The sequence below is a fragment of the Salmo trutta genome, chromosome 13 (assembly GCF_901001165.1).
Source record: "Salmo trutta chromosome 13, fSalTru1.1, whole genome shotgun sequence".
NCBI classification, from domain to species: Eukaryota; Metazoa; Chordata; class Actinopteri; order Salmoniformes; family Salmonidae; genus Salmo; species Salmo trutta.
In genome coordinates this window covers 13,486,364-13,513,047 of record NC_042969.1, presented here as the reverse complement: position 1 = coordinate 13,513,047, position 26,684 = coordinate 13,486,364, and the positions used below count along the sequence as shown (strand labels likewise).

At 43.6% G+C, this 26,684-nt stretch overlaps 4 protein-coding genes and 1 non-coding gene across 6 annotated transcripts; 2 read left to right on the top strand and 3 right to left on the bottom strand.

Moving 5' to 3' along the window:
- Positions 1 to 524: 524 nt before the first annotated feature.
- On the bottom strand, positions 525 to 3,824 carry rab33ba (RAB33B, member RAS oncogene family a). The gene is made up of 2 exons (XM_029770995.1): positions 3,300 to 3,824; positions 525 to 2,919 (listed from the first exon to the last, which is right to left on the bottom strand). The coding sequence occupies exons 1-2, from the start codon at positions 3,528 to 3,530 to the stop codon at positions 2,425 to 2,427; spliced, it is 726 nt and encodes a 241-aa protein (XP_029626855.1). The 5' UTR covers positions 3,531 to 3,824; the 3' UTR covers positions 525 to 2,424.
- Positions 3,825 to 4,068: 244 nt separating this feature from the next.
- ugl (ureidoglycolate lyase) lies at positions 4,069 to 10,694 on the top strand. Its single transcript, XM_029770978.1, has 15 exons — positions 4,069 to 4,211; positions 4,530 to 4,658; positions 4,817 to 5,035; positions 5,327 to 5,417; positions 5,707 to 5,783; positions 6,180 to 6,290; positions 6,423 to 6,482; positions 6,628 to 6,784; positions 7,077 to 7,275; positions 9,054 to 9,132; positions 9,290 to 9,382; positions 9,492 to 9,564; positions 9,673 to 9,740; positions 9,847 to 9,977; positions 10,160 to 10,694. Exons 1-15 carry the CDS (start codon positions 4,206 to 4,208, stop codon positions 10,329 to 10,331), a joined length of 1,665 nt encoding a protein of 554 aa, XP_029626838.1. The 5' UTR covers positions 4,069 to 4,205; the 3' UTR covers positions 10,332 to 10,694.
- Positions 10,509 to 21,218, bottom strand: LOC115205216 (N-alpha-acetyltransferase 15, NatA auxiliary subunit). Its single transcript, XM_029770959.1, has 20 exons — positions 21,165 to 21,218; positions 19,300 to 19,384; positions 19,055 to 19,159; positions 18,402 to 18,559; positions 18,153 to 18,287; positions 17,836 to 17,989; positions 17,553 to 17,672; positions 17,282 to 17,377; positions 17,019 to 17,125; positions 16,838 to 16,910; positions 16,589 to 16,758; positions 16,318 to 16,470; positions 16,114 to 16,242; positions 15,776 to 15,989; positions 12,938 to 13,131; positions 12,592 to 12,700; positions 12,395 to 12,493; positions 12,071 to 12,214; positions 11,860 to 11,957; positions 10,509 to 11,702 (listed from the first exon to the last, which is right to left on the bottom strand). Exons 1-20 carry the CDS (start codon positions 21,216 to 21,218, stop codon positions 11,490 to 11,492), a joined length of 2,610 nt encoding a protein of 869 aa, XP_029626819.1. The 3' UTR covers positions 10,509 to 11,489.
- Positions 12,773 to 12,906, bottom strand: LOC115206903 (small nucleolar RNA SNORA18). Its single transcript, XR_003880883.1, has one exon. It is a non-coding gene; the product is annotated as a small nucleolar RNA SNORA18 (small nucleolar RNA).
- ndufc1 (NADH:ubiquinone oxidoreductase subunit C1) lies at positions 20,782 to 23,670 on the top strand. 2 transcript variants are annotated; one of them, XR_003880563.1, is made up of 5 exons: positions 20,782 to 20,799; positions 22,092 to 22,203; positions 22,862 to 22,965; positions 23,213 to 23,288; positions 23,497 to 23,670. XR_003880563.1 is itself a non-coding variant. In XM_029771007.1 (4 exons), the coding sequence occupies exons 1-3, from the start codon at positions 22,158 to 22,160 to the stop codon at positions 23,270 to 23,272; spliced, it is 210 nt and encodes a 69-aa protein (XP_029626867.1). In that variant the 5' UTR covers positions 22,092 to 22,157; the 3' UTR covers positions 23,273 to 23,288; positions 23,497 to 23,670. The 2 variants fall into 2 exon arrangements, 1 of the variants encoding a protein (XP_029626867.1); XM_029771007.1 differs by lacking the exon at positions 20,782 to 20,799.
- Positions 23,671 to 26,684: the final 3,014 nt, after the last annotated feature.

Below are 26,684 nucleotides of genomic sequence, written 5' to 3'. Positions count from 1 at the left end.
GACTTGTTCTTTCATGCAAAAACACCAACCTCAGTGACACTCGAGCACCTCTGTGGACTGGTTTGGTGAACAATATGAGTGTTCTTTCATCTAAACAATTTAAATGATTTGTCAAATATAGAGTACAACACTTGACTTGTTTACTTTTGTGGTGACTCTTTGCTTCCCAAAGGAAAAACACAGTATTGGTAAGTGATCAAGGTGGCATTGGCTTGAGGCTACAATTGTCTGACTGAATGCCAAAGGTGACACAATATTCAATCATCTAATACCATGGTTTGACCCTCGCCAGGTTTATCCTGCCTTAGTGTGCTCCTGTGTTTCCATGGTGATGGTGTCAGGCTAGGCATGCCTAACGTTGACCAATGGCGAGAATGACGAGGTGTTCCACCATCACAACAACCCTGAAGTGGTAATACCCTGACCCTAACAGCTCCCACAAATGATCAACACAACAATAGTTTAACTCGCACTTCTCCCCCATCCCACAGATAAAAGAACATGTCGACCTGAAATGGCATACATTGCGTTGAAATGTTCAGGATGCTTTATTGCAAGGTTACACATAACATTTGTAATGTAATCCATAAACCATTGCAAGGCTTTACTCCCTTGTTTTGTTCCCAGTAGTTCTTTCCTGAAGTGATCAGTCTCGTTAAAATAAACGGTGTCTTTCTCAAACAGATACCTTTGTATCAAATAGCCCAAATAAAATGAACAGAAAAAATTATAATTGATTAACCTGAAATGACAAATTAACTACAGAGCACTAACAGAACACATAAAAAAAATATATATATATTTAAAGCAGTAAAGACCACATGTAAGCAAAACAAGAGTGCAAGGCAATTGATAAAGCCTACCATTTTTTCCCCCTTGCCTAGTTCTATAGACCAAACTAAGGGCAACAGGTCGGAGAGTGAAAATCTTTTAATTGAACTGTATCCTGAGAAAAGGCTATCTAAGCCCACAGTACTTTAGCGCAGCTAATTGTTGTGTTTTCCTAGCCACTGTGCTTCTACACCTGCATTGCTTGCTGTTTGGGGTTTTAGGCTGGGTTTCTGTACAGCTGATGTAAGAGGGGCTTTAGAAATCAATTTGATTGATTGTGTTGACATAATGTGGGTTGGCATCTGTGCTCTAATGGCTAAAAACTGTAATTATACGACAAGACTTCCTGGTAATCTGACATACAGTACATAAACACCAACCGTCTTCATTAGAGGGTAATTATACGACAAGACTTCCTGGTAATCTGACATACAGTACATAAACACCAACCGTCTTCATTAGAGGGTAATTTCACTGGTGGGGTTTCTTTGCAACTGTCCCATGTTCAAAGAAGCAGGTCTATTAGCTAAGGTTCAACGGCAACAATACAGGTAATCAATCTCCTCACCACTACTTTTGACACATTTTACAGGCTTGTTGTAAAGATAAAGATACCCCGGCATCGATAGCAGTTGTCATCATTTCTTTGCCAAAGCAGATTATGAAGGGGGAATGATGACGAGTCTTGCCCCACATTATCACTGAACTCATCAGGCGGAGTGGTTAGTGCAGCATCACGCCGTGCTGCACTCACAGTACTGAACATTTATCTGATGTTATACCACACAATATTTCTCACAAACACACGTAAAACAATGCACCACAGAACCAGCTGTGATCCAAACATACAAAGCAATGGTGACGGTAGTGAAGGCATTTGGGATGACATCATAGGGTAGAAAACATGTTACAGTTAGAAAAGATTTAAGATACATGGTATTTTTTGTATATTGTAATAGTTGTTTTATAGACGTTACTTATGCAAGACATGCTACAGAAGATCATAACTTTGCTTAAGAAAACTGTTGTATGTTGTGGGACTTGCGTAGGGGCACAATTATAAACCCGATGGATGGGTATTTTGGTACAGAAACACCTGAGTGATGTGTACTGATATTGCCTGCTGTATACTATGAGGTGTGTGTGTGTGTAAATTGAATATGTTGTACATCAATCTGGCCAACAGTTTTCTAGCTCAAACACAGTTCAGTGGAACCAGTCAACAAGATTCACTTCAGACAAGTTCCTTTTTATCCTTAGCTTTCCCATGTCGCTGAGATGTTTACCATATGATGACAGTGCTAACACCGTCAGGACTACATCCTAACACAGAACGTGTGTGTGGTAACACACGGTCAAGGTGGAGCACAGGAGGTGAGTGAAATATGTGTGTTGACAAAGACTGAGGGCATCTGAACTCTTGTAATATGATGACATCACCCCATCTCTCAGGTGACCAACCATCCACTTAAATAATAAGAAGGCGCTTAACTGTTGGGGGGGAATCTACCCTGATATTGGAAGTAGAGGAATCTACCCTGATTCCTATATCTCCCCACAACCTTCCTCTCTCGCTCCCCCCGATGCTCTCTCTCAGCACATGCAGGCCCAGCTCGCCTTCTCGCCCTCGACCCTTCCCCTCGTCAGGGTCACCGTGTCCCCCCCGGGTGGCTGGCTCAGTATCAGTGGCTTCTGGGACTTCAGCTTGTGGGCTACCGTCATGAAAATGGCCTCCACGTGATCACTGTTTCCCCGGGTACCATGGCTACCGTCACCATGGCCGTCGCTGCTGGGGTTCTTGGCAGATGTCTCGAACAAGGGCATGGAGTGGGCGTCAGCAAACTGCTGGGCCAAGTCTGTGCCCACCTGGACAGAGTTCTGCAGGTCACACTTGTTCCCAACCAGGATCCTCGGGACTTCCTGTCCCAGGGCGTGCTGCTTACACTCCTCGATCCAGGCCGGGAGGCTGCGGAAGCTGGCGGCACTGGTCACGTCGTACACGAACACCACAGCATGCACGTTGCGGTAGTAGTGCTGCACCATGCTCTTACGGAAACGCTCCTGGCCCGCCGTGTCCCATAGCTGAACCTGGAAGGGAAAAGAGAGGGAGGGGAAAGAGTCAAATAAACACACTCTGAACAGCTTCTTTATTGAATGTTGTCAGTCTCCAAGGAACTGAAATACAGTACCTAGAGAGACCTTATATTCACTGTGAGTTTGCCAGAGGATGAACTGAACTGTAATATGTATGATTCTGCAGAGGGCAGTCAGCGCACCAGACAGATTGCTTTCTCTTCTGCCACTGCCCTTGAGATGATCAAAGACAAGAGACGTTTGAAATTGATGCCACAACAACTCCAATGTGGATGAGGTAGACTGCATTTACATGTCCATTGTTTCCAGGTTGTGCTGTTTTTGGAACAACCCAAACAATAATTTCACTTGTTTTATGTAATCTATCTATTCACCTTGATGTTCTCGCCGTCAATCTCGATAAGTTTCTCCCGAAAGTCCACCCCGATCGTGGCCTCGGTTTTCTCCGGAAACTTGCCCGCACAGAATTGGTAGGTGAGGCAGGTCTTGCCCACACCGGAGTCCCCAATCACGATGATCTTGAAAATCCGCGTCCGTGGTGGCGGAAGATGAGACGAGACAGTGAGCGAACTAGTGAATTCCGTCGACGACTCCACCCTTGCCATATTAATTGGTTATTGATTATCGAGGGTATGCTAGCAAACTACAGTAGCTGCCTAGCTAACGTTAACCCACAGAGCTGTTATGGCTTGCAAAACCGCGCCTCCGCCAATGCTAGCTGGATGGGCTGTCAAAATGAGACAAGCAATCTCGCCCAATACAAATGAAATTGGACATTCGTGACAAATCTGTAACCTCCGAATATAAACATATGACCATGCATTAGTTTTGTACTAACAATCTCAGGTTGCTAGCTTAAGCATCCTTCTAACTCCTTCCCCACATTTGAAGCCACGTACAACGTTGACAGACAACCCAACTCTCGCGAGAGGTAACCAAGAACATGAAAGACGCTATGGATTGGATCAGATTCGACACGAGGGTCGTTGCTTCCAAGTTCAGTCCGCGTCCCAGCTCCACACCTAGCCCAGTCAAAACACTCAAATAACCATTACATGGGAATATCACAGAAGTGAACTACAGTACTAAATCTCTTCCAAATACAATTTGAATCAAATATGAATAGGTATTCAGATGTTTGATAATATCTCGAACGTGTGTCAGCACTTTAAAATCCTGTTAATGTTTCAGAAAGTGGCTTTTAACCTTTACCTAAAACAAACAAGGGTTAGTGGTGCGCCTTACCAAAGTCCACTTCAGTAGTGAAAAAAGGCATCAACATGTCCGTGAGTACTCATTCCCTCCTATTACAATTTGTTAAAATGTTGTAGGTGACAACATTATCTTTATTGTCATGACTGTTTAAAGTTCGCACATTTCCGCTCTGTCCTGCTCGTTTTATTGAAGTTAAGCTGCAGTGCCTTTTTGAGCCATGTTAACTTGTGTTTGTAACATTCTTATCTATAGACAGTCAGTAACCAACTAGACATATTCATGTACAGCGTACAGTACTTCATATAAACTTTCATGTCCCAGTTGATTGATGATTTCTTTGCATAACATGAGGCATGTTATTACACTTGTAATAACTCTATGGCCCACAGGATCCTATAACTATGGAACTAGAGCCCTCTCCCCCAGGGTTGGAGGCTGAGTATCGAACCATCTTTACCGCAGGCTCCCTGGTCTTCCTTCAGGAACTGGTCTCAACATTTGATGAAGAGGTTGACAAGGTTGGTCACAAAGCACTAATACATTGTTCCATACATTGTTCTAAATATATTTGTTTTCTCTAGGCCTACTTGTTGACAAACATAGTGATCAGTGATCATGACAAATATACAGTATATCAACCTTGTCTAATACAGTATGTGTCTTTCTGTCATATAAGATCCTGAGGCTTAGAATCTCCAGGAAGACCCACCTGGACCTGTCAGGTGACCTGCCAGGGTTCTGTGAGGTCACAGCCCCCGTAAGAAGCGACCCTACCTGGAGGGTCCGTCCAGTCCCCCAGAGGCTGCAGAGGAGACATGTGGATGTGGGGGACCTGGCCCCCTGTGACACCCAGCGCTTCATTCAGGCCCTCAGCTCCCCTGCACAGGGCCTACAGGTATACAATGGGGCCTGCAGGTAAAGGATATTCAGGGGTCGGATTTAGCCAATTAGCCTTGTTTGAGACATTGTTGAATGTAACATACAAGTAAAATTGTGGAATGCAGAAACAGCCATGTATGAACCCAGTCTAGAATGTTGCTACAAGGCAAGGGATGTTGGATATAAGGATGCTTTGATATAAAAGTTAAAAGACGTATAAATCAGGTGATTCTGGATCTGTTGGTGGGCAGAGCATTCCAGAAAAGTCATCTTCACTATGTAGACGACTGTTGTTTTTCTCTTGCAGATTGATTTTGATGATGGAAACTGCCCGACGTACCACAACCAGATAAAAGGCATTTATAATGTTTACCGGGCGGTGCATAATCAATTTCCCAGTGAGTTTATATCCACTCTATTACCCATTACTCATGGTTGGCTCAGTCCAGGGCAGGAAGCGTTTTGTTGGCACACATCATCTGAATCTAAACGTATCTAGATACAGTCTATCTTGATTGTTTAACTGGACTTTATAACATCTTATATTTTAATTACAAACCCTGCATTAGTCTACTTTATAACTTTCTACCATGTTTAAGTAGATCTACAGATCAGAATATTGTAGATCTACAGATCAGAATATTGTATTATTAATGTATACGCCCAACTATTACTGTCCTCCAACAGATGCCCCCAAGATATCCCAGGCTCCTGTTCTGATGCTCCGCCCTAGAGCCTGGAACATGGTGGAACACAACATGATGGTATTGAGTTCCAACTTCAACACTCTGATGTCCAAATTCATCTCAATACCTCACTTTACATGCATACAACGTCTGGATTGGCTGAAAGTGTAGAGCCATCCATATGATCATGTTATGTCTACAACCATCATCAGGGGTGCATCTTTGGTTTTAGAAGTGGGGGAGGACATTTTATATATATATGTGTGTGTATATATAAAAACAGAAAAACACTCAGAAAAGCCTACCCGATCGCTCGGAAGCATCCGCATGGTCTTAAAGCACACCGTTGCCCCTTTTGTATCACATTCCAATGACATGCCCCCCCCCATTCCCAGTGAAAGTTGACCCCTGACCATCACCTTATTTTTGTGTGGATGATATTTCAGCAGCGCTGATGCATTTGTGTGTATGCAGGTTAAAGGCAAAGAGGTGCCAGGGCCGCTGTGTGACTTCGGCTTCCTCATGTTCCACTGTGGCAAGCTGTTGTTTGACAGCGCGAGTGGGCCATTTTTCTACCTCTCCAAAGTAAGGCTATGGTAGATAGCTGTGCTGTTATTGGCTGTTAGAATAGCAAATAGGTTTGACACGATCTGGTATAAAAAAAAAACTCTCCACTACTCTCTCTCTCTTTTCCTCACCACCATCGCTGCATGTTAGGTCGAGAGCTACCTGGAGGCGAGACTTTGGAACAACATATTCCTCTGGACAGAGCAGAAGGTTTGTAGAATGCCAACATGGTAAAGGTGTGAAACGCTTTAGAACAGCATGCTTGCTATTTGATTGCTTCTCTGATATACAGTAAATTACTGATCATAAGTAACATTGAATGCAAGTGTGTGTGTGTGTGTGTTGTATCCTCTAGCTGGGCCTGCCTGTGGGCAGCATAAAGGCAACCGTGCTGATAGAGAACGTGCTGTCAGCATTTGAGATGGAGGAGATTCTGTATGAGCTTAAGGATCACTCCGCTGGACTCAACTGTGGGATCTGGGATTACTCCGCCTCCTTTGTCAACAAGTTCGGTGAGTGACTTCAATCACTCAGTCATATCCTGTCTTTTCCATGGAAACTAAGGGTTTTTATGGGTCTACAAAATGTATCTGTTCTGGCAATGTTGGAGAAGACAGCTTTCAACTTTCAACCATGTTGTTTTTTGGATTGGGACTATTCTGGCCCAAACAGCTCAGTTTAACCTTATTATAAAACTGAATGCAGCAACTGTCTAAACATGGGTAATCCCTGGGTATATCTTGATACATCACTGGACTACTAGTTTACAAAAGGTCATCTAATGGTCATATTATTGTCTGCCAGGTCACCGAGGGGCCTTCCTGCTCCCTGACCGCAGTAAGTATGTCAACATGGAGAAGCTGTTCTTGCGGAGCTACATGGACCTGCTGGTCCAGACATGTCACCGTAGAGGAGCACTGGCTACTGGGGGTATGGCAGCCCTGCTGCTGCCTCAGGACAGGGACAGTGCCCCCTATAGAGCAGCCTTGGCCAACGTCACCAGGCAAGGACCTATTCTACACAGTCATCTATACGTCATCTGATATATCTACTTAAAGTACAGTACCAGTCAAAGGTTTGGGCACACCTACTCCTTCCATAGGTTTTCTTTATTTTTACTATTTTCTACATTGTAGAATAATAGTGAAATCATCAAAACAATTAAATAACACAAATGGAATAATGTAGTAACCAAAAAAAGTGTTAAACATATCAAAATATATATATTCTTCAAAGTAGCCACCCTTTGCCTTGATGACAGCTTTGCACACTCTTGGCATTCTCTCAACCATCTTCATGAGGTAGCCACCTGGAATGCATTTCAATTAACAGGTGTGCCTTGTTAAAAGTTAATTTGTGGAATTTCTTTCTTTCTTAATGTGTTTGAGCCAATCAGTTGTGTTGTGACAAGGTAGGGGTGGTATACAGAAGATAGCACTATTTGGTAAAATACCAAGTCCATATTATGGCAAGAACAGCTAAAATAAGCAAAGAGAAACGACAGTCCATCATTACTTTAAGACATGAAGGTCTGTCAATCTGGAAAATTTCAATGACTTTGAAAGTTTCTTCAAGTGCAGTCGCAAAAACCATCAAGCGCTATGATGAAACTGGCTCTTATGAGGACTGCCACAGGTAAGGAAGACCCAGAGTTACCTCTGCTGCAGAGGATAAGTTAGTTACCAGCCTCAGAAATCGGCAATTAACTGCACCTCAGAAATGGCAGCCCAAATAAATTCTTCACAGAGTTCAAGTAACGGACACATCTCAACATCAACTGTTCAGAGACTGCGTGAATCAGGCCTTCATGGTCAAATTGCTGCAAAGAACCACTACTAAAGGACACCAATAAAAAGAAGAGACTTGCTTGGGCCAAGAAACACGAGCAATGGACATTAGACCGGTGGAAATCTGTCCTTTGGTCTGATGAGTCCAAATTGTAGATTTTTGGTTCCAACCGCCTTGTCTTTGTGAGACGCAGAGAAGGTGAACGGATGATCTCCGCGTGTGTGGTTCCCACCGTGAAGCATGGATGAGGAGGTGGGGGGGGGTGCTTTTCTGTTGACACTTTCAGTGATTTATTTAGAATTCAAGGTACACTTAACCAGCATGGCTACCACATTATTCTGCAGCGATAGCCATCCCATCTAGTTTGCGCTTAGTAGGATTATCAGTTGTTTTTCAACAGGACAATGACCCAACACACCTCCAGGCTGTGTAAGGGTTATTTCACCAAGAAGGAGAGTGATGGAGTGCTGCATCAGATGACCTGACCCCCACAATCACCTGACCTCAACCGAATTGAGATGGTTTGGGATGAGTTGGACTGCAGAGTGAAGGAAAAGCAGCCAACAAGTACTCAGCATATGTGGGAACTCCTTCAAGGCTGTTGGAAAAGCATTCCAGGTGAAACTGGTTGAGAGAATGCCAAGAGTGTGCAAAGGGTGGCATCAATGCAAAGGGTGGCTACTTTGAAGAGTATAAAATATACTTTTTTGGTTACTACATGATTCCAAATGTTTTTTTCATACTTTTGATGTCTTCACTATTATTCTGCAAGGTTGAAAATAGTAAAAATAAAGAAAAACCCTTGAATGAGTAGGCGTGTCCTAACTTTTGACTGGTACTGTATCAATTTATTGCTTATTTGATCCTGATCTGTCCTGTGTTTTTGGTCATGTTACACAACAGCAGTGACGACTGATTGCTCGATTATGATTTCACTGGGCTCCAATTGCACCATTCAGCTCTAAATTTGTTTCTCCCTTTCTCATATTTCAGACTTAAGTTACTGGAGATCAAAGCTGGTGTTGATGGCTTCATGGTGTATGATCTGGGCTTGATAGAGCCCATGCAGAAAGTAAGTCCTTGATGTAGGAATTGTTGAGCTATACCTTTCAAGGAACTGTTATCTTCTCAGTAAGCATTTCACTGTAAGTCTACACCTGTTGTTTACAAAGGTGACAAATAATATTGGATTTGTCACTCTCCCCACCTTTGTGTCATTCTCTTCTCAGCTCTTCCAGCTGCATTCTCAGGGTGACAACCAGATGCACCAGCTTAGAGATGACCTCACGGTTACCCCCGACGACCTGCTCTGTATGCCAGCGGTCAGTTACTCAATAACGTTGTGCTAATGTATATTTATACTACACTATGCATCTCTCTGGAATACCATTCCACGTCTTGTGTACTGAACTGCTCTAAACGTTCTTCTAGGGTGGAGTAACCCTGTACGGCTTGAAGTATAACATCGCTGTAGGAATCCTGTTCATAGATGCTTGGCTCAAAGGTGAGAATTCAAGAGTATGCATCATAATGAACCAGCGTCCTTAATGGAGGTTTGGGATGGATATGTGATTGAGTAATGTTGATGTAATGCGCCATGGGTCTCCCCTAGGCAAAGGTCACTTCTTCTACAGGGGACAGGTGGAGGATTCTGCAACTGCAGAAATCTCCAGATCCCAGGTAGGTTCACTTTAGTTTAGGTTATCCTGTGCCGCACTTCCCATTGCAAAAACGTGAGAGTTCAGGGTCCATTTCATGAGATGTCTGTGTGGTGTTTTGTGTTCAGGTGTGGCAGTGGATCCGCCATCAGACACTGCTGGAGGATGATAGCAGGGTGGTGACCCGGGGTCTGGTCACAAAGCTGACCCAGGAGGTCATGGGGGAGCTGAAGGTTGTCACACGCTGTCACACTGTCAGGTAGGAGTAGGATAAGAGCACAAGGTTGCCAAGATAACTCAGAATTCAAACATTCTGCGTTTCTAGAAGTTTCTTTTGTCTCTGCACTCCTCCCTCTCCTTTGAGCCTCCAATTCTTCCACCCTTCTAGGACTTTCTTCTGCTGTTCACTCCTGACTCTTCCTCTTCCCCCCCCCCCCCCAGGGAGGAACAGAGGTTGTTGACAGCTGCAGCCATGTTCCTGGAGGTTGTCCAGAAGAGAGATTTCCCAGAGTTCCTCACCACCTACCTCAACTTGGACCACACCTTCCTCAGCTCTCAAGCCAAAAGGCATGAGGGTGGGGTAGTAGGGGACGTGCCCAGACCGAAACTCTGAAAGCCCTGTCCAACGTAGCATGGTATTTACACCCCTCATAGTACCTACGGTGAGCATGTGAGGCAGCGTGAGCGAGTGTTCCTCTTCAAGACCCTTCAAATAATTTTGTTTCTTGACAATCCTTGACAAATGGCAATCCTTGAATAAAATACAAACTTCTGCAGGAAAAATGCCATCAGGAAATAGCTTTTTATTCAACTTTAGTTATTGATAACTCCTCGTTGTGTTAGGAGTGGTCTGTGTGCAGAACTCAGTATGATTGACAAACGCCTTTTTCAAAATAAAATAAGATGGATTGGTAACATTGGATGAGCCTATAACATTTGACCAATAAACAGAAATAAAACCCCAAAACAAACCCCAGTAACTGTAGAGTGTCAGTGTGTTTTTGCTTTATCAGGAAGTGGTTTCATGGGACTTTCACATGGGTAAAACTAGGAAGGAAAATACAGAGCGGAAAAGGAAAACAGAAATCTGCACATTTGTCAGTCATACAGCACTCCAGGTGAGCATTGAGCTCTGTGTCTCTGCATTCAGATCAGTCGTGTCCTGTTCCCTCCTGGAGGCCACGCCGGGACCTCTACCGCTGCACAACCTTGTGGCCGAGCAGAGGACTGCTTGAGCTCAGTAGCTGATTCACCGAGTGCATCGCCGCTACGCCTCCCCTGGGAAACAAGTGATGTCTCCTTTTAAAAAGTTCCACCTTTTCATTTTTGGCACATGCCAGCTCACAGGTAGATACCACAATCCTCCATCACCACCACTACAATTTATATTCTTTCAATTTTTGCAAACGTTTTAAATTCTTTGTTTTTAATATATAAATTACCTTTAAAAACGTGAGAAGCAGATGCACATACAGGAGAAACACAGGCGTGAAAACACAGGAGTAAAAACCTGACTTAACGGCAGCCACCCTAACACTTTTCTTATACAGTTTTATTTTGTTCAGTTAAAGAAGAGATGTCAACAGGGTTAAAAAAAAAAAAAAAATTGTAAAATGCGCATTTGTTTTTCCCTCCTCTTCGCAGCTCTCTCAGTCCAGGTCAGTGCACTGCAGGGGGCATTCACAAAACAAACAACCGTAGCTGGGGTGTTGTTGTCAGACTAGCGGCTGGCAGCTTGTACGCTCCTCCCCTCCCATCCCTCGCTCCCCTCTCACATGTCGTTGGCCATGTCGTCGTGCTCGCCTGCTGACAGGTCTCCATTGGCGCTGATGGTGGAGGTGGTGTTGTCCTCGTACCCGGGGGGCATGAAGGCCAAGGTGTGGGGGTACAGCTTGTTACACGCGGCGCGGTACGCCTCCGCTGCCTTCTGCTGCCCATCGCCCAGATTGCCCTCACGCAGCGCCTCCAGCACATCTGTGCAGATCTGACAGGAAAGATAAGATGTCTTAGACTTGGGTCACACAGACAATTGACATTATTCCTTGCCTTTCTCCCTAATGTTGTTCGGGTGTGGGACTACTGTGCCAAAGGTACTTGATACATTTAAATATAAAAATGTTGTGCAGTGAGTAAGCACTCACCGTGATGCTTCTCCCTGTGAGGGACTCATCCAGCGCTGTAGCCAGCTCAGAGGCCATCTTGTCAGAGGACGGGTCCAGATAGAACATCATCTTAGCAGCTGCAGGGGGGACAACGTGGAACTTTTCAGTTACAAGTTGACATAGTGTGTGTGTAGTTATGGTTAAGTCTCATGTGGCATAATTGTACTGTTGAGTCAGTGCGTGTACGTACCAGCCACGCGGTGTGGTATAGAGTTGGAGTGTTGGCTCAGGTAGTTCTTGTTAAAGTTCTGGGGGTTGCTCTCCCCAAACAGCCGTGAGATCTCCTGCTTCAAAACAGTCCGCACAGCCTCCGGTAGGTCCTTACTGTCAGACACTGAGGAAGACACACAGAATCAGAACGTGGTAGAGATATTTGTACCAGAACACAATCAACTATTCCGGCAACAAATGGTTCAGAGACAGATGGATGTGAAGGTATCTTAAATCCATAGAGTTTGGATAATGACATGGCCCAACAGCCTGGCCAAATGACAGAAGCCCTACTAAACTGTACCTCCTTTGAAGAAGCGCACTAGACACTGGTGCAGCCAGGGGTGAGAGGGCTCCATGGAGAACGCTCTCTTCACGGACTGCAACATCAGCAGGTACTTCTCTACGAGAGGGAAAGCAACAGATCTGTTTAAGTTTTTTTTTACAAAAGTACCAGATTCTTCTCGTGTCAGAACGTCAATCAGCTTCTCGTTCCTTTACCTTTCCTGAAGTAGATCTCGAAGGCCAGGAGGTGAGTCTCAATCTTGTTCTTCACCAGGTTTTTCAGGGGGGTTAAAAACTTCACTGCCTCCTCTAGTGGGTTCTCCACCTACAGGGGAAGAAAACAATATCATGGGTCTTATCCCCAAAAAAACTGTTCAGTCTCCTTAGTGTAATTTCACAATGTTCTGCAGTGATATCCCACAGGGCTAATGGCAGTAGCCATGAGGGTAAAGCGAAACCACAGGTTTGTTCTTTGAGGCATTTCCAACGACTAGGGCTCACTGTGAGGAGTCTGTCGGGATAGGCCTCAGTCATTCCTTCATCTTTTACAGGCCACACGCACCTTGGCCAGTTTGTCTGGTATGAGCTCCTCCTTTGGTCCTCCAATCTCCTCGTCGTCGTCTTCTTTCTTCTTCTTCTGGTTCTTCAGCTGCTTCTCCTTCTCGGCGTTCTTCTTCTCCTCTTCTAGTTGGGCTTTCTTCTGGGCTCGTCTCTGCTTGTTCCTCAGCTTCTTTAGCTCCTTGTCATTCAGGTTCTCTGTGGGACACGCACAGGGACAGACGGGACAGTGTCACTTCTCTCAAACACTGGGATCATTTACAAATCAAGACACTACACCAATGTTCCCTCAAAGCTGCGCGTGGGCGCACAGTAGCCCGAGACTGCCTCGCAGAAGAAATATCAGCATACAGAGAGAAGCAAGAGATTTGAGTGATGTTCACTTTCTAGAGCAGTGGTCACCAACCGGTCGATTGAGATCAACTAGTCGATCTCCAAGGCATTCCTAATCTATCGTAAAAAAAAAAAAAACGATAAAGCCTTTTTAAAAATGTTTTATCTCCGGCTGTTGGCGTTAAGTGCACCAGATTCAGCTGCCCTGCGTGCCGGAAATCAAGTGCACTATTGGCCAGCAGTAGGCCTATCGGATGGCTCAGATTACAGTGTCTGCAGTAACGTAGCAGGCATAAAAGAAAGCTATAGCAAAGTTGATACTGAGATTTCTGAACATTTAAAACCATGACTACAGTAATGACTAGAGTGAGACTCAACTAATACAGCAGAGATGCTGTGAGATTTCTGAACATTTAAAACCATGACCAGAGACTCAACCAATGCAGTAAAGAGATGCTGTGAGATTTCTCAACATTTAAAACCATGACTAGAGAGACTGTCAATGAATACAGCAAAGAGATGCTGTTTTTATGAGAGTTCTTACTCAGCACTGTCAACACTTTTATAAGCCATTAAATCCAAGTTCATCCTATTTCCACACAGCGCTACAACAAGCACTGCAGCAGTAAATAAAGAGTAGGAAAGTGCATCTCTAGGCTTGCTTTAGTATTAGCGACTTGGGTCTTTTTTAATATAGAGGAACATTTTACATTCTCTGTTCATAGGAGTAACATGAATTTGTGCATGAGGCGCGATTCGAGTTTCGCCATCAGCTGGTCAGTGTCAGTGGAGGAAAGGGAGAGCTGAGGGATGTTGAGAGGCGGACCCTTAGTCGGCTGCTCTCTTCCTCCACTGAGACTGACCATCAGATGCAGACGCCATCAGCCCGGTAAAATGAAAATAAAAATCCAACTATTTAAATGCATGCTCAATCAGCAGTGTCTCACAAATAATACAACGGATCTATTACCAGTGTGATCATATAGCCTACCTCAAAATGTTTCATGTAATTTAAAAAAAATGGCCCGACCAACAATGCATTGGCAGGCCAATTGCTGTGATAATGTATTGGGCCTATAACTTACTGCACAAACCTCATTGTTAATGTTGCATAGGCTTATGTTTTTCAAGTCGTGGTAAAGAAAATGTGAGCGGTAGATCTCTGCTTGCATTTTGACTCAGTGATCGTGACTCAGAAAAGGTTGGTGACCACTGTTCTACAGGTTTCCCTGTTAACACCAACGTTTCGCTTTACTGTGGCAATTGTGATCAAATCAAAACAAGAGGTTGTTGTAGGCAGACCGCATTCGAGTAGGATTCTATTGCATTGACGCACTACTCAGCCCGTACTCTACATAGACCAGTGCAGCATAAACAGAGGTACAGTAGGCCTATACGCAAATAGACCATTGCCATATATGGATCATTGCCATTTACCTTGAACTGGACTGTGTTACCAGCATGAGCGGTTGTGAATAGATTAGCTTGTTTTGCGATCAAAGCGAGAGCTGCATGTAGCCATGTGTGCACATTTTGTTCATATCCTTTGCTAGTTCGAGTCATTTGCTGACTTCAAATTATCTATAACTGGGCTATAAGTGAGGGATTGCTTCTTACAAGAGCACAAAAAAAGTGTACATTTCTAGACATCTGTGAAAAGCAAGTCATGTAAAGAGCTTTTTTTTCCTCTTAAAGGGGCAGTGTTTTATTTTGTGACAGGATTTGTAAAAAAAATAAATAATAATAAGTTACCTTTATTTACAGTGATGGCCTACCGGGAAACAGTGGTTAACTGCCTTGTTCAGTAGCAGAACAACAGATTTTTACCTTGTCAGCTCGGGAATTCGATCCAGAAACCTTTCGGTTACAGGCCCAACACTCTAACCACTAGGCTACCTGCCGGATTTAATAAGCTAAGTAGCCAATAGGCAGAGGGTAGCTTAATGTGTCTGATTCTCTGGAATAATGGTATGGGAATAAAACACATTTTATTTTGGAAAGTGGTTTCTTGCATCAAACATTTTCAGTCACCTCCTTGTCTGAAAGACAAATGGATAAACAAATGTAAATTAATGTCAAGCCCTGTATGTTTTTTTCAAGCCTCATGGAATTTAGGCCTACATTGAACTCCACACATTGGCTGCCACTGTAGGCTGAATGAGAGAACAGTTATTTCCATGTTAAAATGTTATGAGATTTATTTTCTCCATCTTTTTTTAATGGTAGGTCTACATTATGATCAAATAGCCACAGTAGCCTACTTGACCAATTAAAACTAACTTAAAGCGGGCACAGTCTGTGTTCACAGTAAACGCACACTGGAAGTTGCACAGAATCTTCACAAAGTTCAAGTTTGTGCTCAGCAGACCTGAAATTTGCTCAGTGCCAAAAAACATTAGAGGGAACTTTGCACTACACCAAACCAAAAACCAGTGTGTAAAACATCAAATGAGCGATATCAAACAAGCATCAGTTTGGGGTCTTGCACAGACTCACACACAACACGTACCGGCGTCGGCCTGGTGTTCCTTATTGTCGTCGGTGAGTGGGTTGTCGTGCAGGCCGAGGTAGATCTGAATGGCGGTGCGGGCAGCTTTGTAGTAGAAGGGGTGCATGCGCAGCACGTCCTCCAGCTTGAGCAGGTCCACATAGGATCGCAGCGTCATTTTCCTCATGCAGTACGTGTGGAAGTCGAACTGGTCGTCTGTGATCTCCACAAAATGCTAATGGGACACAGATGGTTATGATGAGGCAATCCAACCACTGAGCAGACCTGTACTAGCACTGGGCCATCTATACAGGTTTAACCCTCGTCAGTGAACCTGCCCCCCCAGTTAAAAAACGTACCCTCTCGATCTCGTGGCACTTCTTGAGCGCATCTCCAAACTTGTTCATGGACTTGTAGGCCAGAGCACATTCTGTCTGGTACCACATACACTGCATCTCATTCAGATTCTCTACCGCTGACGCACCCTCCTGAAACACAGATACCCACAGTTAACACCACACACACAAAGGGTTTTAAGGCAACACACACAAACACTGACTGACCCTTGTGAACTTGGAGCACATCTCTTCTGCCTCTTTGACCAGGCCGGCCTTCAACATGTACTTGGCACACTTTGAGTTGATGAAGCGGTCAGCAGTGTCCAGAGCCTGGGCCTCATCCATCCACCTGGCTGCTTCCTTTATGTTACCTGCATGCTAGAGAGACAAAGATGGGATGAGAGAGAGCGAGTGTTACACTGTAAATCTTCACTATAATGACATGTCTAGAAAATGTGTGCCTTGACAAACAATTCTACGGCTGTATGTGGGCTACCTTGTATATTTTGGCCTTGATGAGGAACAGTTCTATGAGCGTGGGTGTGCTCTCGATAGCTGTGTTGATGTAGTCCAGGGCTAGCGTCTGCTGGCCCACGTGGTCAAAGTGCTGAGCCAGGAAATACTGGACCCACAGCAGAGTGGTGGGGGGCTCCTCCTTACCGTCATCTAATACACACACACCATAAGAGATTCTAATACGGTTCCTATTAGATTTCATAAAACATGAAAATCTGATCGCACTCACCACTTTGATTGAACTTTCTACAGCTTTTCAAACACGTCTCGTATCCAACCACTAATTCTTCAATGATGGACAACTACACGGAGAGGAACAAGCAAACACAAGATCACCCTGACATCTCAGTCCAGGCATGTTACTTCAGTGACTTGCTGGAGCCTATGGAATGGCAGTGGTTCTCCCTCACCTTCTCCTTGTCGTGATACAGGGACTTCAGAGTGGTGAAGACGGGCGGACAGCCTTTACTGAAGTTCATCCTCAGATAGCAGTCCAGACATTCACGGAACTTCTCACCTGAAAAGAAAACAAGTGAATAGAGCTCCTCAACACCCCATCCTCCGGTGTTCCACAGACCACGTTTCAACGTACTCTATCAGCCGTCGTCTTGAAAGGCCATTATACCATGGATGATTACACAGTAATAGTAGTGGTAATGGCTTATATATGTACCTGTTAGGAAGGTGAGAGGCAGCCTCCGGGGAACAAGTCCTTTGGGATATTTCACCCACGCCTCCTCATAGAGCTTCTGCCTCTCCTCTATGCAAGCTGGGAACACAAGAAGCCAACAGTCAGAGCATGCCATTCATAGGCAGATTCAAATCTGGTCAGAGAATCTACCAAACACATAAGTCAATGTAGTGAGAGGACTCATGCTAAAGAATGGACCAGAGAGAGGGTCCAGTGGGAATGGGGTGGGTAGCAGTGAGGGTTCAAAGGATACCTGGTTTCAGTGCTTTCTCCAGACCCTGGTAGTAGGCCCAGTTCTCAGGGTTCCTCTCTTGGAGTTGGCGGTAGACCTCAGTGGCCTCCTCCGAGCGGTCTAGCTGCAGCAGCAGCTCTCCTGAACGATAAATAGGTTCACATGAATCACATTTTATACATTGATCTACAAACAGAACCCTACACCCTCACAAACATTAGGATTCAAACACTCAATACACACATGAATACTTTCACATGCACTTTCACTGTCCCCCCCTTCTCTCGCTCTCTCACATACACACCTCGTGTCTCCTCCACGGCAAGCTTGTCACAGATCTGTTTCTCATAGGTGGTGAGGTGCTCCAGTGCTTCCTTGAACAGCCCCGCCTCCCTGAGCACCTGGTTCTGGTACAGCAGCAGCTCACTGTACTCATAGTCCACTTTGTCTGGTGACGTCTGAAACACAGCACCACATTTACTGACACAGGCAGTGACCAATCGGGTGTACTGATCCAGGCAGGGTGACCAATCAGAATAATTTATACAGATGGGTGATACAGGAACTCTACAGAGCACCCAATGAGAATTATTCGACTCAAAACACAGAGGTCAAGCTCACCTGTTGCGTTTTGCGAAACTCTTCAACGATCTTGGCGGCCATCTCAAAGTCCTCCAGCAGGTGGTAGGCCACGGCGTATCCGATCCATGAGGCTCTCTGCGCGGGACGCAGCTGCAGGAGCTGGTAGCGGGTCTCCTGCAGAGAGAGAGAGAGAGAGAGAGCATAACAGAATAATTATTACACACAGCAGGAGCTAATACTTATGAGTGGAGACATGTGTGCACACACAGTCCGTCTCTGGGTCCTCACCCTGTAGCCCTCCAGGTCTCTCATCTGGATTTGGAGAAGTGAAAGGTCCCTCAGGATCTGCAGGTTGTCCTTGTCCCACTTCAGAGCATTGCGGTAGCACTTGATGGCCTCGTCGTACTTCTTATCCGACCGCTGCAGCAGACCGTACACATGCCAGCCTGGGAGAGCAAAGGTTAAGGCGGCAAAACAACAGACTACACACACACACTAAACCAGGGGTAGGCCGTCATTGTAAATAAGATTTTGTTCTTAACTGACGTGCCTAATTGAAAGGTAAAAATAAATATATACAAACCTCAGAAATATAATCCCTCGCTAAAACAACCCATTTGGAGGACTACTAAAAGCACATGACTAAATGTCAAGGCAACAAAGAAAACTAATACTCATGGTGACAAATGAAAACATTGAACCCTGTGTTAATGCAACCAAGCCTATACTATTAGATGTCACAGTAACAGTCAGAGCCAATCTAGCGCGCTCCCATTCCATGTCTGGATTATGTGCCGTAGACATGGCGCAGTAAGGGCTTGTGGGATGGAGTCAAAAGTGTGGGCTTATTATGATGTCGAGCTTTTGGTGAATGTCTTCCCGCCTCCGACTAGGAGGTTCATATGAACCCTCACCTCATTAGCCCTAGTATAAAAGGATACAGACATGGCTCTTGAGGTCGTTGCGCAGGCCTCGTCTCACCAGCTCGTACGCATCCTCCTTCTTCCCCAGACAGTTCAGGGTCAGTCCCTTCATCGCCAGCGTCTCTGAGGGACAGATGAGAGAGAAGAGGAACTAGTGTCAGTCACAGCCAAAAAAACTTAATTAGGCCAAGAAATTAATTACCAACACTGATGGTCCGACCACCGAAAGATAAGTGAGTAGTGGCTGTTGAAGCAGGCCTCACCTCCATGCTCTGCGAACTTTGGGTTGGAGAGGATCTGTTTGCAGAACTTGAGTCCATTTCTGTACTGCTTGTGCTCATAGCATCTCTGCAACAGGGGAGAGGTGTTGTCATCAAGGTTTTTGCAAAGCCTGTTCTTAGAGTTCAGATCTGATGAATCACCCAAATACATAGTTACAAATAACACCTTTGGGTAGGTTGTCTGGTGATACTATCCTGCCAGCAAGCAGGGACAGTAGCTCACCACAACCTAATACAGTAAGTAGTATCTTGATTGATTGGGTTTGAAAAAACATCTAGCTTTGTGTGAATGTGTGGTCAGATGGGTGATGAGATGCAGTGATTAGAGAACCAGTCAGACGTAGATTCCTATCTGCCTGGGTCAGCACAGTGTGGCCTAGCACCTCAGTGATCAGCCTGCCAATTCCCCGCATAACGCTAATACCCGGGAATCCACACTGGCATAGGGAGAAGGCAGGGGCTCCAAGGAAACTGAGGAGCGTTCAACACAGCAACTAAAACAAACATTTTCAGAATGTTGTACAGAACGTTAGAGGCTCTGAGTGGAAACAGACAATTCACATTATGCAAAACATACTTGTGGTAAGCATTTACAACCAGGCCACCACCTTGAGAGCTCTCCTCAAACAGCATTGGCAAATTAATACTATTATATTTGCAGAGTAAAGTAATGCAAGGAACTAAGATAAAGAAATGTTTGCTTTGCATCAGAGTGGATTTTTTTGTTGTTGCAGAGAACCAACTCTGTAGAAATATATTCAGTAATGTACTTTCCTCAATTTACATAATTGCTCAAAAATATATGAGTATACTTATGAAAAAACATATGTTGGCAACTAATCTGACAGTTTATACCCAACACTGTAGGTGTGGCTTACTTGAATTTGCAGGCCTAGAGAAATGCCGAGCTAATGACACAACCTAACTAAGCCAATACCCCCAACATTGTTAAACACTATGTCCAGAAATAGGAAATGGTTGTGTGAATGGTGCTCAATATTCAGCAAAGTAGACTAAACGTGTGTACTTTAGCTGGCATGATAGGAAGCTAATTGTTTATAATTAGTTCCCATATGATATGTGGTTAAGCAAAATGTGAGTGACAGCTAGCTGGCTGGGTAGCTAGGTTGTGTTAGCTAACTGCAATCTGTGGTAAAGGATTGCAATACTTAACATACCGCTGTTTGCAGTAATATCTTAGGGACAACACTGCACATACGTTGTGCATGTTAAATGTAACGCCTATCTAGCTTCATAGCTAGTTATAGTTACTCTTGTTGCTAAAATGCTGAGTAATGATGAAGTACCTGTGCGGTTGGATGTAGAATGATCTTGCAGCGAGCTAGCTTCCTACGTTAGCCAAACTTATCTAGCCGTAGCTAGCAAGCTAACTAACGTTCCTTGCCAATCATGTTTTGGAGCAAAGTCATGCGTTTATTTTTGAACCACCCCGCTACAACAAACTGATACAACAGATAACAAGTTAGTGAGTTTACTCGCTTGTTAGACATGTTTCATGGTAACTAGCTAGTTAGTAAACGGTGTAAAACTGAAACCGCTAACTAACAAGCTAATGATGACAATCAGGCCATTTCGAGTGCCTCGCGACATACTAGCCCACGAGTTAGCTAGCTATAACGTTACAATCGTTGAGAGGGTGATGGAAGGAACAACACATGTCAACTAACGATACAACATGAATGCATGCTGTTTTATTTCAAATCGAATCAACGCTAGCTAGCTACTTGTAATGTATAGAGTAGCTACTGTAACGTGCGCAAGTTAGCTAGCTTGCTATATTTAGCACGTTAGCTAGCGTAACTAGCTAGCGGCAGCTAGGCACTTACCAATATTCTCTTGAATAGAGCGTTCTCCTTCGGCGGTAGAGTAATTGAGGGCATTCTGTAAACTGGCTACTCTTCTGTAGCTTCGCACATGAATCAGAATCGAAGCTTCCTCTCTCTCTCCCCTCTCGGTCTCTTCGAGTCAAAGCTCCCGGAATTGTCTCGCTCTCTTTCGGGCTCTTCTTCCTCACGTGGTGACAGCCAAGGCCCCCTTCAGACCAAAATGGCCGCCTTCTCCTCCGGGTCAAGCTGCTCTCTGGGTCTGTGTGCGTGCTGCTGTACGGTGCAAAATTGTCAAACTGAAAAGTTACAAATGTAATCAATCAATCAAAGACAATTATGGAAGGGGACGTGTTATAAACTATAGTGCATCACTTCGGTTCTGCAATAGACGTGATGTAAAATATATTTTTCTCTGTTCTCATAACTCCAACCTTAGGTTCTCCAGAGCTAGCTACATGGTACTGTGCCCAGCCCCAGACAGAAATAATAATACAAAATATATGAATTAGATAAGATTACAGTCCATTTCCGTAGCCATTAGCCATCATTGCAGCATTGTCATCACTGTTATGTGGTTTGCATTTTGACGTAAAAACATGACATATAGAAGTTGATATGTTATTGCAGGGTAGCCTACTGGTTAGAATGTTGAACTAGTAACCGAAAGGTTGCAAGTTCGAATCCCTGAGCTGACAAGGTACAAAGCTGTCGTTCTGCCCCTGAACAAGGCAGTTAACCCACTGTTCCTCGGCCGTCATTGAAAATAAGAATTTGTTCTTAACTGACTTGCCTAGTTTAAAAAAAGCTAAATGGTTCAAGTGTGTACTTTATTTGAGAAACACTGAGACTTTCATCTCTAAATAAAATCATCCCTCTTTTTTCAATCTATTATTCAGTTTTCATTTCAAATTCTACTCCATTCGACAGGGCACATAGTCGATCACAGCTCGTCACGAACCGATTTCGGATGAGGGAACAAATCCTGTGGCTAAAATGACACCTTATCGTTTGTTATTACGGGCAGCAAGCGTCAGCAAGAGTAAGTAAAGTAAAAGGAAACAGATGTATAAATTGTGTAATAATCCTTTATACATATATATATTAAAAAAAACGTTAACCTTGCGAGAAGACTGGCTGTCGGGTTGTTTTGAGGCCTGACCTTAGCTTAGCTAGCTAACATTAGCCAATGTCAATAGCTAACGTTATTTTAGCAAGGTTAGCGTAACTGTCTTGACTAAGTGAAGTACTAAGTTATATGGCAACATTGATAGCCATTCAAATTTTAATAACATTGCAATTGACATGAAAACACAAAGTAGCTGTATTCAAATGATTGATATAGCTATCTAGGTATAGTAGCTAAGTGACGTTAGCTTACTAGTAGTCTACGAGTTAGTTAGGTATTATTAGCTACCTGGGATGTAATCATTAGTCCAAACACAGGATTTTCATGCACGATAATTACCTCATGAATGATTGTTTTATGGAGACAAATCTGTCAACCTAGTATTGGTGTAGTCTACAATACTGTATGCACAATTTGTGACTAACTTGTCACTTGTGGGATCTCTATTGGGAGTCAGCAAGAACAGACTCATACAGTAACAACTGAAGCATTACAACCCCACAAGTCTTTCTGTTGAATTGCCAGTCAGTCAAATACTGATTATTAATCTCATTGCCCTTTTATCTTGCAGTTGGGAGTCGGTCTGCGTTCACCGCAGCAAAGCCAGATCACACCAACCCCAACTGGCTGCGTGTGGGCCTAGCGTTCGGGACGTCCGCTTTCCTCTGGGGCCTGGTAATGACGGCTCACCTCCTCTATTGGGGGTTACACACATTAAACTGCATGACTGTGTGCCCTTTGGCACCAAATTCATTCCCAGGATCAAAACATAAGATTACTTAGTTAGCCTACTGATATTTGTAAACTTCTCCCCTGATTTCCTTTCACAATACTGTAGAACATTGTTTGGATTTTTGAATGCAGTCCAGGATGAATGCCAAACTATAGAGGCTGGTTGAATGGTTATTTTTCTCATCTGCAGCTCTTCAAACAGCACAGCACTGATGTGCATGAGTACAAAGTGAGGAATGGCCTGAAATGAACCGCTATGACAACATGTGAGTCTTACCCTCTTCAAGTCTCCCTCAGTTTAGTCATTTCAAAGGTAATGCATGTGGGACTTTCAAGAATAAGGATGTTGTGCTGTTCCAACTCTTGTAAAAATGTCTGCCGTTTGAATTCAGATTGTTGTTCTTTCGATTATTATATTACAAAAGAAAAACATGACAGCCTAATGTTTTTGTGATTCATTATTATTCTTTGCAGGACTATTTCGTGGATCCATCTGGGGGATCTGAAGATGTCTTCACCCTTTTTTTTTTTTTCTTCTGTATTTTGTTTTAATGATCCCATGTCCTGGGCATAATATCTAGTTCTATGTGTAATAAAGAGATGACTGTATTTAAATGTCTCCTTTTATATAAACCCATATTTTAATAATTTGGTGGGTGCTTATTTGTCCCATTTCACACGTGTGTGTATTAATTTGCATTTGTGAATTGGAAATGTGTTTTTTGCATATCCCACTCTCCCTGATACACAATCGAAGAGGGGGGGTCAAGGTCTGCCATTCAATATTTTCCCTTATACCACAATATTTTTAAGATATAGTACATACCAATACACAGGTACTGTTGATTGGGAAAGTATTCAGACCCCTCAACTTTTTCCACATTTTATGTTACAGCCTTGTTCTAAAATTGATTAAATAGTTTTTTTCCCCCTCATCAATCTACACACTACCCCATAATGACAAAGAAAAAAAGTTTTTTAGAAATAGCACATTTTCATAAGTATTCAGACCCTTTACACAGTACCTTGTTGAAGCACCTTTGGCAGCAATTACAGCCTCAAGTCTTCTTGAGTATGATGCTACAAGTGTGGCACACGTATTTGGGGAGCTTCTCCCATTCTTCTCTGCAGATCCTCTTAAGCTCTGTCAGATTGGATGGGGAGCATTGCTGCAGTTATTTTCATGTCTCCAGAGATGTTCAACCACTGGCTGGATACCAATTTATTTTTATTTTATTTAACTCAGAAAGTCAGTTAAGAACAAATTCTTATTTTCAATGATGGCCTAGGAACAGTGGGTTAACTGCCTTGTTCAGGGGCAGAACAACAGATTTGACCTTGTCAGCTCGTGGATTTGATCTTGCAACCTTTCAGTTACTAGTCCAACACTCTAACCACTAGGCTACCTGTCACCTCTGGCTGGATACCAATACACAGAGACGTATACCATCAGGGTGATCATTGAAATACAGTAAATAGATGCTTTATTGATATGGTGCTCTGGATAAGAGCGTCTGCCAAATGACTAAAATGTAGATGGCTACTCTGTAAAGCCTGCTGTATTCATGGTGCGGATGCTTGCATGCATGTGTCTCACATCCGTAGACTGTGTCTAGGCCGGTGGGCAAAGTACTTAAGTAAAAATACTTTGAAGTACTACTTAAGTCGTTTTTTGGAGTATCTGTACTTTACTATTTAAATTTTGGAAAACTACTTCACCACATTCCTAAAGAAAATATTGAACTTTTTACTCCATACATTTTCCCTGACACACAAAGTGCTCATTACATTTTGAATGCTTAACAGGACAGGAAAATTGTCAAATTCACGCACTTATCAAGAGAACATGTGGTCATCCCTACTGCCTCTGCCCTGGCGGACTCAGTAAACACAAATGCATCTTTTGTAAATAATGTCTTGAGTGTTGGAGTGTGCCCCTGACTCTACGTAAATTTTAAAATCAAGAAAATGTTGCCGTCTGCTTTGCTTAATATAAGGAATTTTTCATTATTTCTACTTTTACTTTTGATACTTAAGTATATTTTAGCAATCACATTTACTTTTGATACTATGGGGGTACCACAGGGTTCAATTCTTGGGCTGACTCTTTTCTCTGTATATATCAATGTTGTCGCTCTTGCTGTGGGTGATTCCCTGATCCACCTCTACGCAGACGACACCATTCTGTATACATCTGGCCCTTCTTTGGACACTGTGTTAACTAACCTCCAAACGAGCTTCGATGCCATACAACACTCCTTCCGTGGCCTCCAATTGCTCTTAAATGCTAGTAAAACCAAATTCATGCTTTTCAACCATTCGCTGCCCGCACCCGCCCGCCCGACTAGCATCACTACCCTGGACGGTTCTGACCTAGAATATGTGGACAACTACAAATACCTAGGTGTCTGGCTAGACTGTAAACTCTCCTTCCAGACTCATATTAAACATCTCCAATCCAAAATCAAATCTAGAATCGGCTTTCTATTTCACAACAAAGCCTCCTTCACTCACGCCGCAAAACTTACCCTAGTAAAACTGACTATCCTACCGATCCTCGACTTCGGCGATGTCATCTGCAAAATAGCTTCCAATACTCTACTCAGCAAACTGGATGCAGTCTATCACAGTGCCATCCGTTTTGTTACCAAAGCCCCTTATACTATCCACCACTGCAACCTGTATGCTCTAGTCGGCTGGCCCTCGCTACCTATTCGTCACCAGACCCACTGGCTCCAGGTCATCTATAAGTCTATGCTAGGTAAAGCTCCGCCTTATCTCAGCTCACTGGTCACGATAACAACACCCACCCGTAGCACGCGCTCCAGCAAATATATCTCACTGGTCATCCCCAAAGCCAACACCTTTGGCTGCCTTTCCTTCCAGTTCTCTGCTGACAGTGACTGGAACGAATTGCAAAAATCGCTGAAGCTGGAGACTTATATTTCCCTCACTAACTTTAAACATCAGTTATCTGAGCAGCTAACAGATCGCTACAGCTGTACATAGTCCATCTGTAAATAGCCCACCCAATCTACCTACCTCATCCCCATATTGTTTTTATTTACTTTTCTACTCTTTTGCACACCAGTATCTCTACTTGCACATCATCTGCTCATTTAGCACTCCAGTGTTAATCTGCTCAATTGTAATTACTTCGCTACTATGGCCTATTTATTGCCTACCTCCTCATGCCATTTGCACACACTGCATATAGACTTTCTTTTTTTTCTATTGTGTTTTTGACTGTACGCTTGTTTATTCCATGTGTAAATCTGTGTTGTTGTTTGTGTCGCACTGCTTTGCTTTATCTTGGCCAGGTCGCAGTTGTAAATGAGAACTTTTTCTCAACTAGCTTACCTGGTTAAATAAAGGTGAAAAAAAGTATATTAAGTATATTTAAAACCAAATACTTTTAGGATTTTACTCAAGTAGTATTTTACTGGCTGACTTTCACTTTTACTTGAGTAACTTTCTATTAAGGTATCTGACAATTGGGTACTTTTTCCACCACTGGTCTAGGCACCTCTAGTTCAGACACTTGCCAGATAACGATGTGGAGGGAGAGCAAAGCCAGTCCCCATACCTCCCTGTTGTAAACAGATCTTCAGCATTGCATCATTCGTTAATTTGATTACAGAAAATGCTAGCTAATGTTGTGT